The following is a 19886-nucleotide window of genomic DNA, read 5'->3' on the forward strand; positions in this document are numbered from 1 at the left end:
GTTCCCTTTGCTTCAGCAGCAGTTTTCTAACTCCGTTGTTGTACCACGGTGGCTCTTTTCCATCTCTTACGCTCTTGCTTGGCACATACTCATCTAATGCATATTGTACGATGGTTTTGAACTTTGTCCACTGATTCTCAACACTATCTGTACTAGAGACAAAACTTTTGTGTTGAGCAGTCAGGTACTCTGTAATCTGCTTTTTGTCACTTTTGCTAAACAGAAAAATCTTCCTACCTTTTTTAATATTTCTATTTACGGCTGAAATCATCGATGCAGCAACCGCTTTATGATCACAAGAACTGAACAAGAACTGAAGCCCACCAGCATACTTTGGAAAATTACGAAGATCTGATAAGCTCAATGGGAACACAGTCAAGGCTTCGAAGGTGAACACAGCAACCAAACGTAGCAATATAAAGAAGGGTAAGCACAAATCTACAGCAGAGAAAGAAACTACTTCCCACTGGAAAATAATATGAAGTAATATGAATTTATTTCCAGGCATAGCTCAGCTTATTGTGCTTGTCATTCATGCCGAAAAATTAATATCATTAATTCAATACATTTTAAAAAGCCACGCATTTCATTTTATTATCATCTATTGCATTATTTTATTATATTATATACTGTCGGAAATAAGTCTCTCTATTTAGGGAGACAGTATAGTGGTCACTACTACACAGGTCGTCATGTGCTCTCCAGTGGATAGACGGGAGAAGTCCAGGGCTGCAAATTGATAAATCAATAGCCAAGAAACTACCATGAGCCACACTGAAATGTGTCGTAGCCCCAGTATTTAAGAGGCAGAGGTAGAAATGAGACAGTAAACTTTCGACATCTCTGCCTTGGCCAGTAAGCACGGTGCCACCCCACAAGGCGTTATGGGCGTTAAAATCTCCCAAAGGTAGGAAAGGTTTAGAGAGTTGATCAATCAGTGCAGCTAATACATTCAGGGGTACTGCGCCATCTGGAGGAAGATATACGTGTCAGACAGTTATTTCCCGCGTCATCCGTATTCTGACGGCCACAGCTTCAAGAGGGGTTTGAAGGAGCACAGTTTCACAACAGACTGAGTTTAGGACATGAACACAAACTCCACCTGACACACTTATAGTCACTATGGTTCCTGTAATATCCCTTATAGCCACGGAGGGCAGGGGTCTGCATTGCTAGGAACCAGGTTTCCTGGAGGGCAATGCAGAAAGCAGGTGTAAAGCTTGACACTTGCCATAGCTCGGCCCTTGGTCTTGAGGATCTTCTTTTTGGATTTCTCTTGCTGCTCCTTGGGTTTCTGAGGTTAAACGTGAAGCCCTATGACAAACTGCTTTTGGGCTCTTCAGCTACTGGCGGGTGTCATCTTTCCCACTAGCAGAAACCTGGGAAGGGAGTGAGCCAAGGGACCCCTTCTTATTGAGGGGAGCTGAAGAAGACTTAGGCTTCTCCGGCGCAGAAGTGGGGACTGATATTCCTGATGGTTGGGGGGAGGGGGGGGGGAGGGGGGGAAGGGGTTGCTCCTTAAGTAGGTGGTGCAGAAGCAACAAGGAGGGAAGTGTCCCCCACCACCACCATCAAGGGGGCAATGTAGTCGTCCAGCTCTCAGAGGTGACAGGTTGGCGGAGCTGATGGGACTAGAACTGTTGTAGTGGCGACATAAGACAATGTCATATGTGCAGGATGTACGCGTTCGAACTTCCTCTTAGCCTCAGTGTAGGTCAGTCAGTCCAGGGTGTTGTACTCCACGATTTTCCTTTCTTTCTGGAGAATCCTGCAGTCAGGCGAGCAAGGCGAATGGCGTTCTGCACAGTTGACACGGATAGGAGGCGGAGCACATGGGAGTATGGGGATGTGATGAGCATCCCCAATCTCGACATGTGACGCTGAAAGTACAGCGGGGAAGACATATGACTGAACTTCCAACATTTAAAGCACTGCATCGGGGGAGGGATATAGAGCTTTACGTCACAGCGGTAGACCTTCTCGGGTAATTTATCACCCTCTAAGGCCAAGATGAAGGCACTGGCGGCAACCTGATTACCCCTCGGATCCTGGTGGACATGCCAAACCAAATTTACACCTCGCTGCTCTAAATTGGCGTGCAGCTCATTGTCAGACTGCAAAAGAAGGTCCCTGTGAAATATGATACCCTGGACCATATTTAAGCTCTTATGGGGCGTGGTGGCTAAAGAAACATCCCCCAGCTTGTCACAAGAGATGAACGCCCGTGACTGGGTAGAGGATGCCGATTTGATAAAGACTGACCCAGATCTCATTTTGGACAAGCCCTCCGCCTCCCCAAACTTGTCCTCAAAATGCTCAACAAACAACTGAGGCTTTATAATCATGAAAGATTCCCATCAGCTCTCGAACATACAACATACCGGGGTGAATAAGAGCCGCTCCCATCCTTAGCCTAACATTCCTCCCATGGCGTGGCCAGGGAGGGGAACGATTTGGGGTCGTACTTCTGTGTCTTGAATTGAGGCCATGAACACTTAGAGACTGCTGGTATTTGACCACCAGCAAGAGATGATGGACTATGCTTCATCACGTGTCATCCGCCATCATACCATCCACTTCGACCAGGGGCTCTTCCCACGGGCGCCACCTGGCAGGATGGCCATTGCCAGGAGTCCCGATGCCCCAGGGTGACGGGCATCTACTCCTCGGCATATGAGGGGAGTGAACGGCGCAGGCATCAGCAGAGCGATCCCTGTGTGGTCAGGGGGCTACAACCAACAGGGTACATGGCTGCCCTGCCACAATGGAATGGCTACCGTGCTGGGTATCAGGCACAACAAAGCAAACAAGTCCATTATCATCAGCATAGAAAACGATACTGCACAGTTGATGGAAAAATATGTACCCAGGAGGGTGATCTCACTCACCAGTTGTAGAATGAGCAGAAGTGCAGATCCACGTCGATGAAGAATGCGATAGGTCTCAGCGCACGATGGACACAATGCACCATGTAAGGTATCCTTCCTCAATTGGCTCGCTTTTCATTAAAAATTTTGAAAACTGGATATCAAACCCCACAGGGGACAATCACATACAGGCCGAATCATGTGAGACTTCTTTTAGTTGCCTCATACGACAGGCAGGAATACCTCGGGCCTATTCTAACCCCCGGACCCACAGGGGGAACTTAATAAGTGAATGTTTTTAACGTGCAGCCATGAGTGTCCGAATTTTTGCTGAATTAAATTCAGGATTTTTCCCATAAATTTTAGTCGGGCAAAGTTTTCTGTTTGTCTATAAATCAGCAATTATGTCTGTAATTAATTTTACTATCAGGGGTATGATGTTTAATTAGCACATAAATATGTTGTTTCTATGTATCTGATATTCAGTATTAATTCAAATAATTGTTTTGTATTTCTTTTATTTGTCTGATGTACATCTTAGGCAGTGTGGCAGTGCGCTGTGATTGGAATTCACCAGCATATATTCTTACGTCACAGCAGATAGAGCATGGACCTACCAACACTGCACAGACTGCCCAGGAGAGCCTTCAAGTCTTACACCACAAGAGTTGGCATGAAGACTCAAGATAATGATGTATATAACATTGATGTTGAAAATGTTGAAAAACTATTGGCAAAGAGGTCATGTGCAAATCACCATTCCATCTCGCTCGGTAACCTCGTGCGAGCTTAGTATCTGCTCATTACACAACTCTGTATGCAAGCATCCAATAAATGTTGGCTGTTATACAAAATTGTCACAGGTCATTTTGGAAACATTAATATAAAAAGATTACAATTTAATGAATACACCCACATCAAGAACTGTCATGTTTTTGCCACCTGAACCCCTTTCATAGCTTACCAAGACAAAAATTTTATGCCACATTTCCTCCCTTCTGAAGATACAATCTACAAATGCACATTTCAAGTCAACACAACATTCACAGACTTCTACGCAGATCCAGTAATTTAAAGTGAACAAGTTTTTGATACTTGGCTTATGGACTAACTTTCACTAACATGACTTCCATTTTGATCATATCACTGCTATTAAGTCATACAAGTCACAATGTTTTAGAACACACCAGATACGTCATGTTGGTAATACTAGCATCTCCCTTACACTTTCTCAGATCTGTTTCATCTTCACAAGGACTGGGCCTGAAGCCATGTGGACTGTAATCTGCTATATTTACTCAGATTAATTTTTAGAATTTACATTTCAGTCATGATTATTGTAATACAGGGTTGTTCACAGGTGCAGGGTGACTCTTCTAAAATAAAAAAGGTCGATAAATAGACATTTAAAGTCAAGTAATATGAGATGCGAGGGGAGGAAAACCTGTGAGGCTACATTACCAACATGATCGCCATTTTGAAAGAAGCAATCTTGGATACAACTAGTCATTTTCAAATGGAAAGAGCAGTCGCGTGACATATCAAATACACACAGAATTATGGGGGGGAAAAACCAACCAACCATTACTGGTGCCATTCATTTAAGCATAGTTTTATACATTTGATGTTTCCTCCTAACAAGCAACATGATAGCAGTAGTTTTTAACACAATCCAAATGCAATGAGATCTGCTACAAAGCCAGAACTGAAACACAAAGTTAATGACCATTGAAATGTTGTGTGACTTAGTTTGAAATTATCCTATTTATTGACACCTTATATGCATTAAACATTGTGTTGTCTGTTAGCTAAGTTGCTGATGAATGGAAATCGTTCAAATCAGTCAATGTATATCGGTATCTGCTAATCCAGATATTCCCATCACTGAACTGATCGAGTGCCTTTTTGGACTGCATGAACAGCACTGCTATAGGCAATAGAAAGGCGGGTGGCAGGATGGAACAAGGGTATCCATACCCAGGGCAAGACACCCCCCACCTCTTAGGGAAAGGAAAAAAATATGGTGTAGTCAGGTTGTGTCCTTAATGATTTAAAAGTTAGCATTGCACAGGTTTTTAACAAGATCAGAACCAGAACATTTTTAATGCTACTTGTAAGTCACCATTCATCTTCAAAAATATTAAAAATACTCCAGTAACCAATGTCTAGCCCTTCCCACCTACAAACAACTGTATAGGTGCCCTTGGGATGGAGCGAGAATAAGTTGGTATACAGAAAATCTGGAACACTCTAGCACCTGCTGTAACATCTTACCCCATTTAATAATGTTGTAATTTAAGAAACAGATTGTCACACATATCATTAACCTTTGCAACAGAAAAAGGGTAGGCCAATTCCAACTCTCTAATGTAGACCTTGTGTTGCTTTGTGCAAAAAGAAGAGTTAAAGGTCTTTTTTAGCACACAATTTTCAGCTACTGCGAACTCGGATCAAATCACTAGTTGCAAAAGAACTAGCTATGATGGGGGAAAGATTTAGGAAAGGTATTGCTGATAGCCCCCCCCCCATGAACCATGGACCTTGCCGTTGGTGGGGAGGCTTGCGTGCCTCAGCGATACAGATAGCCGTACCGTAGGTACAACCACAACGGAGCGGTATCTGTTGAGAGGCCAGACAAACATGTGGTTCCTGAAGAGGGGCAGCAGCCTTTTCAGTAGTTGCAGGGGCAACAGTCTGGATGATTGACTGATTTGGCCTTGTAACACTAACCGAAACGGCCTTGCTGTGCTGGTACTGCGAACGGTTGAAAACAAGGGGACACTACAGCCGTAATTTTTCCCGAGGGCATGCAGCTTTACTGTATGATTAAATGATGATGGCGTCCTCTTGGGTAAAATATTCCGGAGGTAAAATAGTCCCCCATTCGGATCTCCGGGCGGGGACTACTCAAGAGGATGTCGTTATCAGGAGAAAGAAAACTGGCGTTCTACGGATCGGAGCGTGGAATGTCAGGTCCCTTAATCGGGCAGGTAGGTTAGAAAATTTAAAAAGGGAAATGGATAGGTTAAAGTTAGATATAGTGGGAATTAGTGAAGTTCGGTGGCAGGAGGAACAAGACTTCTGGTCAAGTGACTACAGGGTTATAAACACAAAGTCAAATAGGGGTAATGCAGGAGTAGGTTTAATAATGAATAGGAAAATAGGAACGCGGGTAAGCTACTACAAACAGCTTAGTGAACGCATTATTGTGGCCAAGATAGACACAAAGCCCATGCCTACTACAGTAGTACATGTTTATATGCCAACTAGCTCTGCAGATGATGTAGAAATTGAAGAAATGTATGATGAAATAAAAGAAATTATTCAGATAGTGAAGGGAGACGAAAATTTAATAGTCATGGGTGACTGGAATTCGAGTGTAGGAAAAGGGAGAGAAGGAAACGTAGTAGGAGAATATGAATTGGGGCTAAGAAATGAAATAGGAAGCCGCCTGGTAGAATTTTGCACAGAGCACAACTTAATCATAGCTAACACTTGGTTTAAGAATCATGATAGAAGGTTGTATACATGGAAGAACCCTGGAGATACTAAAAGGTATCAGATAGATTATATAATGGTAAGACAGAGATTTAGGAACCAGGTTTTAAATTGTAAGGCATTTCCAGGGGCAGATGTGGACTCTGACCACAATCTATTGGTTATGACCTGTAGATTAAAACTGAAGAAACTGCAAAAAGGTGGGAATTTAAGGAGATGGGACCTGGATAAACTGAAAGAACCAGAGGTTGTACAGAGTTTCAGGGAGAGCATAAGGGAACAATTGACAGGAATGGGGGAAAGAAATACAGTAGAAGAAGAATGGGTAGCTTTGAGGGATGAAGTAGTGAAGGCAGCAGAGGATTAAGTAGGTAAAAAGACTAGGGCTAGTAGAAATCCTAGGGTAACAAAAGAAATATTGAATTTAATTGATGAGAGAAGAAAATATAAAAATGCAGTAAATGAAGCAGGCAAAAAGGGAACACAAACGTCTCAAAAATGAGATTGACAGGAAGTGCAAAATGGCTAAGCAGGGATGGCTAGAGGACAAATGTAAGGATGTAGAGGCTTATCTCACTAGGGGTAAGATAGATACTGCCTACAGGAAAATTAAAGAGACCTTTGGAGAGAAAAGAGAACCACTTGTATGAACATCAAGAGCTCAGATGGAAACCCAATTCTAAGCAAAGAAGGGAAAGCAGAAAGGTGGAAGGAGTATATAGAGGGTCTATACAAGGGCAATGTACTTGAGGACAATATTATGGAAATGGAAGAGGATGTAGATGAAGATGAAATGGGAGATACGATACTGCGTGAAGAGTTTAACAGAGCACTGAAAGACCTGAGTCGAAACAAGGCCCCCGGAGTAGACAACATTCCATTGGAACTACTGACGGCCTTGGGAGAGCCAGTCCTGACAAAACTCTACCATCTGGTGAGCAAGATGTGTGAAACAGGCGAAATACCCTCAGACTTCAAGAAGAATATAATAATTCCAATCCCAAAGAAAGCAGGTGTTGACAGATGTGAGAATTACCGAACAATCAGTTTAATAAGCCACAGCTGCAAAATACTAACACGAATTCTTTACAGACGAATGGAAAAACTAGTAGAAGCCGACCTCGGGGAAGATCAGTTTGGGTTCCGTAGAAATACTGCAACACGTGAGGCAATACTGACCTTACGACTTATCTTAGAAGAAAGATTAAGGAAAGGCAAACCTACGTTTCTAGCATTTGTAGACTTATAGAAAGCTTTTGACAATGTTGACTGGAATACTCTCTTTCAAATTCTGAAGGTGGCAGGGGTAAAATACAGGGAGCGAAAGGCTATTTACAATTTGTACAGAAACCAGATGGCAGTTATAAGAGTCGAGGGACATGAAAGGGAAGCAGTGGTTGGGAAGGGAGTAAGACAGGGTTGTAGCCTCTCCCCGATGTTATTCAATCTGTATATTGAGCAAGCAGTAAAGGAAACAAAAGAAAAATTCGGAGTAGGTATTAAAATCCATGGAGAAGAAATAAAAACTTTGAGGGTCGCCGATGACATTGTAATTCTGTCAGAGACAGCAAAGGACTTGGAAGAACAGTTGAACGGAATGGATGGTGTCTTGAAGGGAGGATATAAGATGAACATCAACAAAAGCAAAACGAGGATAATGGAATGTAGTCGAATTAAGTCGGGTGATGCTGAGGGTATTAGACTAGGAAATGAGACACTTAAAGTAGTAAAGGAGTTTTGCTATTTGGGGAGCAAAATAACTGATGATGGTCGAAGTAGAGAGGATATAAGATGTAGACTGGCAATGGCAAGGAAAGCGTTTCTGAAGAAGAGGAATTTGTTAACATCTAGTATAGATTTAAGTGTCAGGAAGTCGTTTCTGAAAGTATTTGTATGGAGTGTAGCCATGTATGGAAGTGAAACATGGACGGTAAATAGTTTGGACAAGAAGAGAATAGAAGCTTTCGAAATGTGGTGCTACAGAAGAATGCTGAAGATTAGATGGGTAGATCACATAACTAATGAGGAGGTACTGAATAGGATTGGGGAGAAGAGGAGTTTGTGGCACAACTTGACCAGAAGAAGGGATCGGTTGGTAGGACATGTTCTGAGGCATCAAGGGATGACCAATTTAGTATTGGAGGGCAGCGTGGAGGGTAAAAATCGTAGAGGGAGACCAAGAGATGAATACACTAAGCAGATTCAGAAGGATGTAGGTTGCAGTAGATACTGGGAGATGATGAAGCTTGCACAGGATAGAGTAGCATGGAGAGCTGCATCAAACCAGTCTCAGGACTGAAGACCACAACAACAACAACAACAACAACAACAACATTGCTGATAGAATTATATTGGTATCTACATCAACTGGTTTACAGAGACCATACATTGACTTTACTTTCTACATATAAAGCTAACATAGTCAAACTGCACAATGAAGAATGTGTGTATCACAACAGCATATTATCTTACTAACTTAATATCTTCCTTTCTGGCTTTCCAGCATGAGGACAGCTTTTTATTAATCAACAACTATCGTATAAAGTACTACAGTGATGTTTCCAGTCTAATTTTTATTATTTGTGTCTAATTGCTAATACTTCAATAACTTTGACTGAAAGCTTATAATGATTAGTGTTACTGCAATTACAATATCCAAGAGAACATTTTGAATCTCTCAGTAAAATGCAACTACAAATAACATTCTTGCAATATCAATCCAGAATGTTGCAGTAATGATGAGCAGATAATATGAAAGAGAAACAGACTTTAGAAAGAAAACTTACCCTCCCCCTACAATAGTTATGAAAATGTGTATTGAGAAAAAAAAATTAAAAAATCATAGTCAGCTCTGTCACCCTATTACCTAAAACTTCATGGGGTATAATGAAATGGTTCACTAAAATTCTCACCTAGAAGTTGATGGCTCATGCTGGTGCCTTTGTTCCTGACTGTCATCCTGCGGGCTATCCTGTTCAGGAAGGACACCAACTCCAGCATCAGATGCACCTGAAAATCGAAAGAGAAATGATTTATTTTATCTGTCTAAACTGTACTTATTTTAAAAAAAACACACAAGTCATTTACTCATAGCATACCAGGCAGTAAGGCATGCTCTAGAAGTATCAACGAAAGTAACTACGACTTACGAAATCAGTATTAACACAATGGGCAATGGCAAAAATATTAATTCTGTTCACTAGGCATGATAAATATGTAATGATAAAATGTCATTCCCAATTGTCAACAATGTGTGGTCTGGCATATGTGAGAGTGGAACGAACCTATGCAACTATTTTGGTTATCACAACTCACCGAGTCCTAAAGTCCTTGTATGTAAATGTCGGATGCGGATAACTTGAGGAATAGATAGGTAGCTTCATCTTTGTCATTATGTTGCATGGTATAGTTGGTCTGTATCCATATATTCTGTCTGACAGCATGGGAGTGGTTGTGTCAATGTGAAATCTGAACAAAACTTGCGTATCTGTCGACAAATTGGATGGTTACCTTCCCAAGAACACTTACAAACATTAGGGCAGATGTATATGGTCTGGTAGAAAGTATTGAGCACATTTTCAAAGATGCTCCTCTCATGGGTAAACACCTAATAAGTATACTATGAAGATCAGACACATGGCAAAAGGTTATTGTGGAAATAAAGGAAGGACTTTCTGGCACCCATTGAAGAGAATAGCTTAAGAAGTTATAGTCTCAACTTTTCTTATAAAAAACTATTAAAAACACGCGAGTATTCAAAAAAGGACAGCACAGTCCAGCTATATAAATTACTCAAACCTACTGATGAATACGAGTATAATATCACCACTCTAACTTTTCCTGCTGCCACTCCTCCGAACTGAAATTAGCGCTTGTGCACTGCTAGCATGGAGTGCCTATTAGAATTTTCATCTTGGCTGCTTCATTACCCTGCTGTGTTTGTGTCATCAATTTCTTCCTCGCTAATCTCTTCTGGTTTATCTTGATGCAGCACGTAATGTTTAAAAACAGTCACTTGTCCTCTTTCTAATTTCAGTGAACGACTATCAGTACCCCTTGGTATGTGATAACATGCATTAACATAGGACAGTTAACAGGCACAGCTACATCATCCACCTCAGATGCTTAGTTTGTTCCCCTGACAGTTCCTGACAAATGTATTTTGTGAAGCTTTTCTTTCATTGGTATTCTTTTTGTGAACTATTTTGTTCCATGTTGATCTTATGTCAGTTCCTCACTTTGCGGATATTCTTCCAGATTATATTCCACTCCTTTGTTGGATACTTTACTTTCTTATGGCTGACTCTTCCATTATTGTTCATTAGCAGGTATAGATGGGCAGTGGTTTTTCTCACAGTACGCTGGTTTCTGCCCCAAGGTAGTTAGTTTCCAGTAGAAAGAGCCTGATGTGGTTCACTTTGTGATGTATTTCTACCAAATTTATTGGGACTTGGATTTGCCTGGCTTACATATCTTCACAGCTCCACTCAGTGTACTGTATGAGTATTTGTGGCACATCTGCATGATTCTCTGTATCTAAATTGCCTTGCATTTTGTTGGATGTGTGGTAATCACAAAGATCCCTTTAAGATGTCAGGGTTGTAACATTTACCCCCAACTTGCAGAATCACCCCACACACGTCAGCCAATTGCAGCCATTACTTTAACACAGGAAGTCCAACATACCACATTTTTGAGAGTATTTTGGTGTTGACAATGTGTACCCTCTGTAACAAATTCTGTAGTCTGCCTTTGTTGTGTTGCTAACAGTATCTCATCTTTGCTGGAAGTTGCTTACAGTTGTCCACTTTTGTTTTAAGAGAGCAGCTGGCTCACCATTATTCCTAGCAGTTTGATGTTCTCGCATACTTGGAATGGACTGTTTTTGTCTGTTTTGAATCCTCTCCTGACTGGCATTAGGCTAGTTTTCCTGAAGTTTAGTTTATGGTCAGATGTTTCATGCTTATGAACGCTACTATTGAGTTCCTGTAAGTCCTTCTCCAATCATATAATGACATCTTTATCTTCATATGCTTGAAGTTCACAATTCATCATTCCGACTAGTGGCTCAAATAAGTGCCACACCACTAAGATTTACAGGCCTGGGGTCAAACGAAAATCACAATGCCCATAAATTGTATGTGTTGTTACATTTAACTGAGGCCAAAACACTGCAACATTGCTGTAATGGGTTTGGTCAGTGTTAAATGTTTTACAGATGTTTAGTAACAAAATGCATCCATAGATGGCACAGCAGTATTCTTTACATCATCATAATTTGTGTTAAAATTTATCTTTGTGTTCTCAGTATTCCTCATATTGCTGCTTCATTTGCAATCATGATTCATCGAGGTTTATCATTAGATGCAAAACTTGCAGATCTGATAAACAATAGCAACACTCTGGATAATGTAGAGTGTGATTCTGTGATTCTGAATACAGTGATGTGTCTGAAGGTATGTATTTACTAATTTGCAAAGGTGTATGGCTGCTCACAATTGTGTAGCATACACATTTCTGCTGAATGAGTTTTTCTGTAAGTGATGTACATAGTTTCACAGTGTCCTTTTAGTGAATGAGATCGATGACAGCCTGTCTGAGGTGCAGATGAGAATGATGAAGGTACTGGGTCAAATCCAATGGCTGTGCCATATTCGAAAGACAGTAACTGGACTGTATTTGACATTTACTGACCTCTGCCTGTGAACAAAACACCCAGGCAGATATTAGTCAATACTGATGACTCTACTTCTATACTGGATTGCAGTGAAGTCTTCCTTAATGACGGTGGCATAAAGGAATTTAAAACACTGACAAATTTGTATGCATCACAGACAATCCAGATGGAAAGAAGCGGAAATAACCTGAAGCGTCATTCAGTTTTGAGTTCCTGGAAACCAGTAATTACAAGTGAGATAATGCATTTCTTGGGTGTTCTTTCCCACATGTGCATTTCAAGAAAGAAAAGAGATTTTGAATCACTGGAGAACAGGATAAAAAGGATGTCTGCACATTGTCTACAAGGCATCAGGTCATATTTGGTATATGAACTAAGGAAAATGGGAGTGTGGTATTGAAATTACTTCAGGTATTGACTTACAATATGAATAAAATTGGAGAGGATATTGGAGACCAGCACTTTCAGTCTAACCCATTCTAGCACAGAACTATGAAATGGTGGTGAAAATTATATTTCCCTCTGCTGCTGATAGGGGCATCAAATGCGTTTTGGTTGTAGAATGCAGTGCACAACAAGAAACTCATTTAACAGAATTTATAACAATGCTTGCAGCTCAGCTTGCTGCAGATAATACACTTTAAGCCATACAAAGTAGTGAAGAAACAACAGGCTTGCTACCAGAGACACATTTTGGATCACATACCTGCAACTACTAAGAAATATGCTGGTCATGTGTGCAGTTATAGACACAAGAAAGAGAGTGGCGGGGCTTCTTGTAGAGAGACACGCTACCAGTGTGAACAGTGTGGTGGTGCAATACTTGGAATCTTGTTTTAAAATTTTCTACACTAAAAAAACAATATGATTCTATGTTAAATTTATATGAAATGATTGTAGACAAACAGTAAGATATAACATAATACCATAAAATTAGTTAAAAATAAAAGTTAGATTTTCTTCTTTGTATGACTTTTCTAAATTTTTAAAAACACCTAAGTGATTTTTATAACTTTAACTCAAAGTCGTGCTTTCCAATGCAGTTTCTTTCAAACACAATTAAAGCAGAAAATTGCAGCTTTAAAATGGTGCTAAATGTGCCACATTCCAGTCAGCAGCTTTGATGTACTGATTTTTTAAATATTGTTAAAACTGCCTGGTTTCTATGGACAGGTACATAAATTAGACCTGGTACTGAGAATGATAACAGAGAGGCAGGGCATGGACGTCAGGTGAATTGGCCATTCATGATAATCTTAGCAACTGGTGTGATCATACATATTTTTAATCATTTGAATAAAGTTTCCACCAAATTGAAATGGTTCAGTAGTTTGAACAAGTAGTGGTGAGAAACTGGTCAAAGGCTTTATCTTGGCCTGATGATAAAACTGCTGCATTTGGTCATGACAGTGCACCAAAAGATATGATTTCTCTCTAGTCAGCTAGACTTACAAGAGTGTTCATATCGATACTGCTAGTCTGCTGTTCTGTACGACTATCTCTCTGACATTTTTTATTCTAGCCACTATACAAGTTTGTAACAAGCGTTCAAGAGGGAGGTAACTGCATTCCAATCTTCATGTGATACATAGAATATGCCTTCCCCTCCCCAAGGAGGATCATTCTCCTTATAATCAGTCACAATAGACTAACAAATTTGCTCACACTTAAGCCCATTACAATTTTGTTATGTCAAACCATTCACAATATATAATTCTGAGACACTCAATGAATATGTGCAGTGATTTGAGAAGAAAAAATGTCTTCTGACAACTGTATTGTTCTACACATTATTCATTAACTTTTCTTGCAATTTAACAACAATAACCTGCAAGATAAAAACACGTGATACCTAACAACATTACTTTCAGAAATCTCATATAACAATTCTCTTGCCTGGAAAAATAAAAAGTAAAAACACATATATTCCTTGTATGTAACTACTCACGGGCAGTAGGTTTCCGGTAAACTTCAAACGCCCCATGTTTTCTTGGCATCTGCATTTCTGCAGTCTCCTCTTCCTCCTGCCCAAATCTGCCAAAATCTGCAAATCCAGTTTGATCTGACACTAGTGACAGCACATCGCCTTCACTATGCTGCCCAATCAGCTTTTTGTTTGGTGATGTCTATAATCACAAAATGAAATCATTTTAAAATGTGCAAATCAAAGAGTTATTTGCTTTAGTAAATAAGCTAACTACATAGCCACTTGACATAAGCTCTTCCACTTTCCAGTTTTCATTATAGTGGCATCAGCTAATCAATGAACCACAGGATACTATTTAATATTATAATGTACACAAAACAAGTTATCTTTATAGCTGTTCATTTATTTTCTCCTAACACTTCATAGATACACAAATAAACAGCACTGAACAATACTCCTGTCTTCCAAGTATTTGTTTTTTTAGCTGTTACTGCTAAATTTGCACATCTTGTCATTGTCATTTTATATGGTGTGCTAGAACAAGGCAGTGACAGCACTAACAATTAAAGAAAGATCTTAAAAATTGAGATAAAATATCATCTAAATAAATTTAGTCATTTAGTTAATGTATGCTTTCAAGAAGGGAGATTATGGTTTAATGTACAATTGATTAAGAGGACATTACAGACAGAGCATGTAATCATAGGCTCAAAACTGAAGACGGATGGGGAAGTAAATCAACTGTGTTCTTACAAAGAAAGCACCTCAGCAATCTCTCTGAAAGATTTATGGAAATCACAACATAAATCTGGATGGTCAGATGTGGATCTGAGCTGATGTTCTCCTGTACACAAGTCTAATGTCTTACCACTACACCATCTTGTTTGGTGCTTTCAAGACAAACTTTCATGTCACAGCAAGCAATCGTCTTCCATATTTACTGAAAGCTTAAATACTGTGTATGTGATGTATAAAAATGAGCCATTCCAACTTTCATCCAAATGTATTAAACTGTCTTTGAGGAATGCGAATAGACTGGACATTGTGTAAACTGCAAATCATTATGATTTAGTCATAAAGTTAAAAATAATCATTATGATTTAGTCATAAAGTTAAAAATGTAACAAAGTCCTACACAAGTGCATTAACTGAACTTAAAGCACAGTTGCTAACTAACATGAACTCAAAGCCTTCTAGTCTATATGATTGTTCAAAAATGCATAAGCAAAGTGTACCAATCCAACAAGTTGCATCTTCTATCTAAGCTCCAGCCTACAGGCTGGCCAGCAAATTGCGAAATCAAAAGAGGGTACCTTAAACTCAATGGTCTTTATGAATAAAATTAAATGATTAGTTATCGCATCATGCTACACCATGAAGTAGGTATCCTTTGATGTTTGTAGTTTTTTCCCTGACACACCAATGTATGAATGTATAGTGTGTCCTTTCATACTTAACACATTTTATCAATTCTAGTAACATTCTCTGAGTAACAATGATACATGCTAAGATAATATTGGTAGAGTAAGAAGCAGTAGTAGAATGTTTGCTTTCTCCATTAAAATTTATACACAAAATCTATGCAGGACTCAGCCTCAAGAGCAATTTTGAGAATTCACACAGTGACTCCCCATCACCAGAAAATGCAATTCCTCTGTCACTTCTGAACCGCATCTCCCTACTAGTCTACTTTAAATTCATTAAAGACTAAAGTGCATGTCATTTACGACGGCGGCCAAGTTTAGGTTCGTTCTGTGCATCTGACGTCACAAAACACAGTCACCCAATGAACAGGAAACGACGTTGCCAGAGCTCGACTGCAGTGCACAGCACCGACGAGTGTCTTCAGTTTTAGAAACGTTCAGTCATAAATAAAGTAATTGAACAAAAGCAATGTCTTGATAGCAGACTTTCTTTTATAGAAAGTTTGGAAAAAACATTCTTTATACCAATAGCTTCATATTCTATTAATTAATTAAACCAAACAAGCAATAAGCCTCCTCATTCAGGCGATAGCAAGGAAAGGTGTTTGTATCATTCTCACTAACCGCTTTTTCGCAATAAAGAACAGCGGTAATTGTTTATTTGCTATTGCATTTCGACGAAACGTGAGTAATTCATAGTCATACCAATAGTGTTTGTCAGTATTTTGCGTGATCTCTTAAAGTCATCCGGGAGGTCCATCGAATTACAAGTTGCATTAGCGTAATGGTTATAGTGTTTGGCTGCAAAGCGAAAGGTTCTGTGTTCAAACCTTGTTTGGTGCTTAATATTTTCTTTATTTATAAACAATATCGGAGTGTCTTACTTCATGAATTTTATTCGTTTGAATGTAATTTTTTGAAATTTCTAGTGGCAACTAAAATCGATCATACGGAAAGTATACGCTATGGACTTTTACCTCTGCAAACTCTTCAAAATTTTGTGCAATGGTTTACTACAAGTCATTTATGGGGGGGGGGGGGGGGGTATCAGTCAAGAAGATGTGTAAAAATCAGATTTTGGGGCCAAATAGTTTTTGTTAAATCGAATATAAAGAGTGTCAAAGCAGCCGAAACACCATGTGTCTGCACAGGCGAGCAGTGCAGTGATAACAGAAAAGCGCACAGCGCGGAACGCGGGGAGCACGTCTATGTATCTGTGTGGTGGCTTTACTTCATAAACTGCGCCCCCCCCCCCCCACACGTAAGTTTGCACACTATACTATGGCGCTGCTTCTCTTAACACGTGCAACTGGCAATGCAGCAATCTCCCGCGTCTGGGAGGGCATGCGCGAATCGCCAAGATAAAAGAATTGAACTATACAACACAGGCAAGCAAGAACTGGTGTTACCATTCCAATTCATACAGCTACAATGAAAATACACATGAGAGCTTCATGCAGGTGGCTGATGCAAGCCTCAGCTGCAGTGATTGCACAGACTCTGATCAATCAGTACAGTGCCACCATATCTTGAGCTTGGGCACCTCACTGAATATGATATGAAAATTATACTACAGGAGCCACAGACACAGAAGTAATTTGTTTGGTTACAAGCAGAGAATGGGGAATCCACTGATTTAAGTGACTTTGACAAAGGTGAGGTTGTTACGGGAGAATGAACCCAAAAACGGTAAAAATTGCCATAAGGTTGTCATCAGGTTATGCTTTGTGGGGAAAGTGTGGTAATATGAGATTCTGTAGTATATAGCAGTGCATATAACTGGGAAAGTTACAGATACTTCAGCGTGCACAATTCACAACAGATTGCTAGAAATATGAGTCTGAAGAGGATATCCTGTATTCGTGGCAAGGTTCACGAAACGAGAGTGTCAGTAACAACAATTAATACAGGGTTACCATTGCTGGACCACGGAACAAATGAAATGAATTCCCCATCATATGACTCAAATTAACATTTACATCCTGTTAATAATTTTGTCTTATTATACAACCTATCAGAAGATCCCCTACTCAACACATGCACCACAGTACATACACAGTGAGGTGGTGGCAGAAATAAGCTATGAGTCACCTTCACTGGGGTCCCCTGGAAAACTCTGAAGGTTGGAAAATGTCCTCTGACAGCTAAAGCCAACACTGATCACTTGTATTCTTATTGGCTGATGCACTCTGCACCACGCATAGCATCTTACAGGATGACAATTATCTATTTATGTGAGGCCTGAGTAAAGATACAGTCACATAAGAAGAATGATGATACTTTCTAATTGAGGCACTGTATAATTCATCTGGCACCAGTTCAGGTTATTATTATTTTGGATGTGGGGCACTGAACAGCATGATCAGCAGCACTCTTACAAAGAATCAGCAAGCCATTCTCATGGGTGGGAGGTGTGAAGCCTCTCTCCACAGGTGGAGCTGCTGTTTACACTACTGGCCATAAAAATTGCTACATCACAAAGATGACGTGCTACAGACACGAAATTTAACCGACAGAAAGAAGATGCTGTGATATGCAAATGATTAGCTTTTCAGAGCATTCACACACGGTTGGTGCCAGTGGCGACATCTACAACGTGCTGATATGAGGAAAGTTTCCAACCGATTTCTCACACAAAAACCGCAGTTGACCGGCATTGCCTGGTGAAATGTTGTTGTGATGCCTCGTGTAAAGAGGAGAAATGCATACCATCACGTTTCCGACTTTGATAAAGGTCAGATTGCGGTTAATCGTATCGCGACACTGCTGTTCGCGTTGGTCGAGATCCAATGACTGTTAGCAGAATATGGACTCGGTGGGTTCAGGAGGGTAATACGGAACACTGTGCTGGATCCCAACGGCCTTGTATCACTAGCAGGGGAGATGACAGGCATCTTATCTGCATGGCTGTAACAGATTGTGCAGCCACGTCTCGATCCCTGAGTCAACAGATGGGGACGTTTGCAAAACGACAACCATCTGCACGAACAGTTCGATGACATTTTCAGCAGCATGGACAATCAGCTCTGAGGCCATGGCTGTGGTTACCCTTGACGCTGCATCACAGACAGGACTGCCTGTGATGGTGTGCTCAACAACGAACCTGGGTGCACGAATGGCAAAACGTCATTTTTTCAGATGAATCCAGGTTCTGTTTACAGCATCATGATGGTCACATCCGTGTTTGGCGACATCGCGGTGAACGCACATTGGAAGCCATACTGGCGTATCACCCGGTGTGATGGTATGGGGTGCCACTGGCTACACGTATCAGTCACCTCTTGTTCGCATTGACGGCACTTTGAACAGTGGATGTTACATTTCAGATGTTACGACCCATGGCTCTACCCTTCATCTGATCCCTGCGAAACCCTACATTTCAGCAGGATAATGCACGACCGCATGTTGCAGGTCCTGTACGGGCCTTTCTGGATACAGAAAATGTTTGACTGCTGCCCTGGCCAGCATATTCTCCAGACCTCTCACCAATTGAAAACGTCTGGTCAATGGTGGCCAAGCAACTGGCTCATCACAATATGCCAGTCACTACTCTTGATGAACTGTGGTATTGTGTTGAAGCTGCATGGGCAGCTATACCTGTACACGCCATCCAAGCTCTGTTTGACTCAATGCCCAGGCATATCAAGGCCATTATTACGCCCAGAGGTGGTTGTTCTGGGTACTGATTTCTCAGGATCTATGCACCCAAACTGCATGAAAATGTAATCACATGTCAGTTCTAGTATAATATATTTGTCCAATGAATATCCATTTATCATCTGCATTTCTTCTTGGTGTAGCAATTTTAATGGCCAGTAGTGTATAGTAGTGTTAAAGTCCACCTCCCCTTCTCAGCACTTCATGGATGAGACCCAATGGTCAACAAAATTTTGAAAGCTGTGCAACACTGATGTCAGTATTGGTAAGGAAGGTGAGCAAATCTACAGTCAAACTGAGGGTTGCCCTGATGCCAATATGTAAAACACCTGAAACCAAAATATGCTGAGCCGAAAGTGGCAGAGTTGTGGATCATCTTGCTGGAGGAAAAGTGGAAGTAAATTGATTAATGGAAGTTGTGAATTCCATCCACACTTTCCTCTTCTGTTGTTCTATCATTCGCCTCCTAGTGCTCTCGCAGACTTGAAGGGATGGAGGTTTATGTAGTTGGACTATGTTTGAATTCTGCAATGCGCTGCGCCCAGCTTTGACTATCGAGCAACAGTCTTCATTCCACTAAGGGACAGTCCATCATCTGAGATAGTTACTAGACTGGGGAATGGAACTGGCAGCAACTCATTGGATCACACTGATGACATGGTCCACCATCTCCTGGACACATTCCTGTTGTTCAAAGAAGCCCTGCTATCACATCAAGTTTGCCCTTTTAACCCGCTATCTTTATCATCTGTCAATCACCATCGAAACGAAGAGGTGGATCCACACCAGGAAGTACTCACTGGAATGTAATCTGTGACCATTTCCCTCTGAATTGA

General features: G+C 40.6%; 1 protein-coding gene across 3 annotated transcripts in view; it reads right to left on the reverse strand.

Annotated features, from left to right (window-relative positions):
* LOC126236922 (ralBP1-associated Eps domain-containing protein 2) overlaps nt 1-19886 on the reverse strand; it is a 125048-nt gene that overhangs the window by 22463 nt on the left and 82699 nt on the right. For all 3 annotated transcript variants that reach the window (XM_049946585.1, XM_049946584.1, XM_049946586.1), the window contains 2 exons: nt 13991-14168; nt 9278-9374 (listed from right to left, as the gene is read on the reverse strand). In XM_049946585.1, the coding sequence (XP_049802542.1) occupies nt 9278-9374; nt 13991-14168 (275 nt within the window). The remainder of the gene's footprint in view (nt 1-9277; nt 9375-13990; nt 14169-19886) is intronic.

Source organism: Schistocerca nitens, chromosome 2 (genome assembly GCF_023898315.1).
Source record: "Schistocerca nitens isolate TAMUIC-IGC-003100 chromosome 2, iqSchNite1.1, whole genome shotgun sequence".
Lineage (NCBI taxonomy): Eukaryota > Metazoa > Arthropoda > Insecta > Orthoptera > Acrididae > Schistocerca > Schistocerca nitens.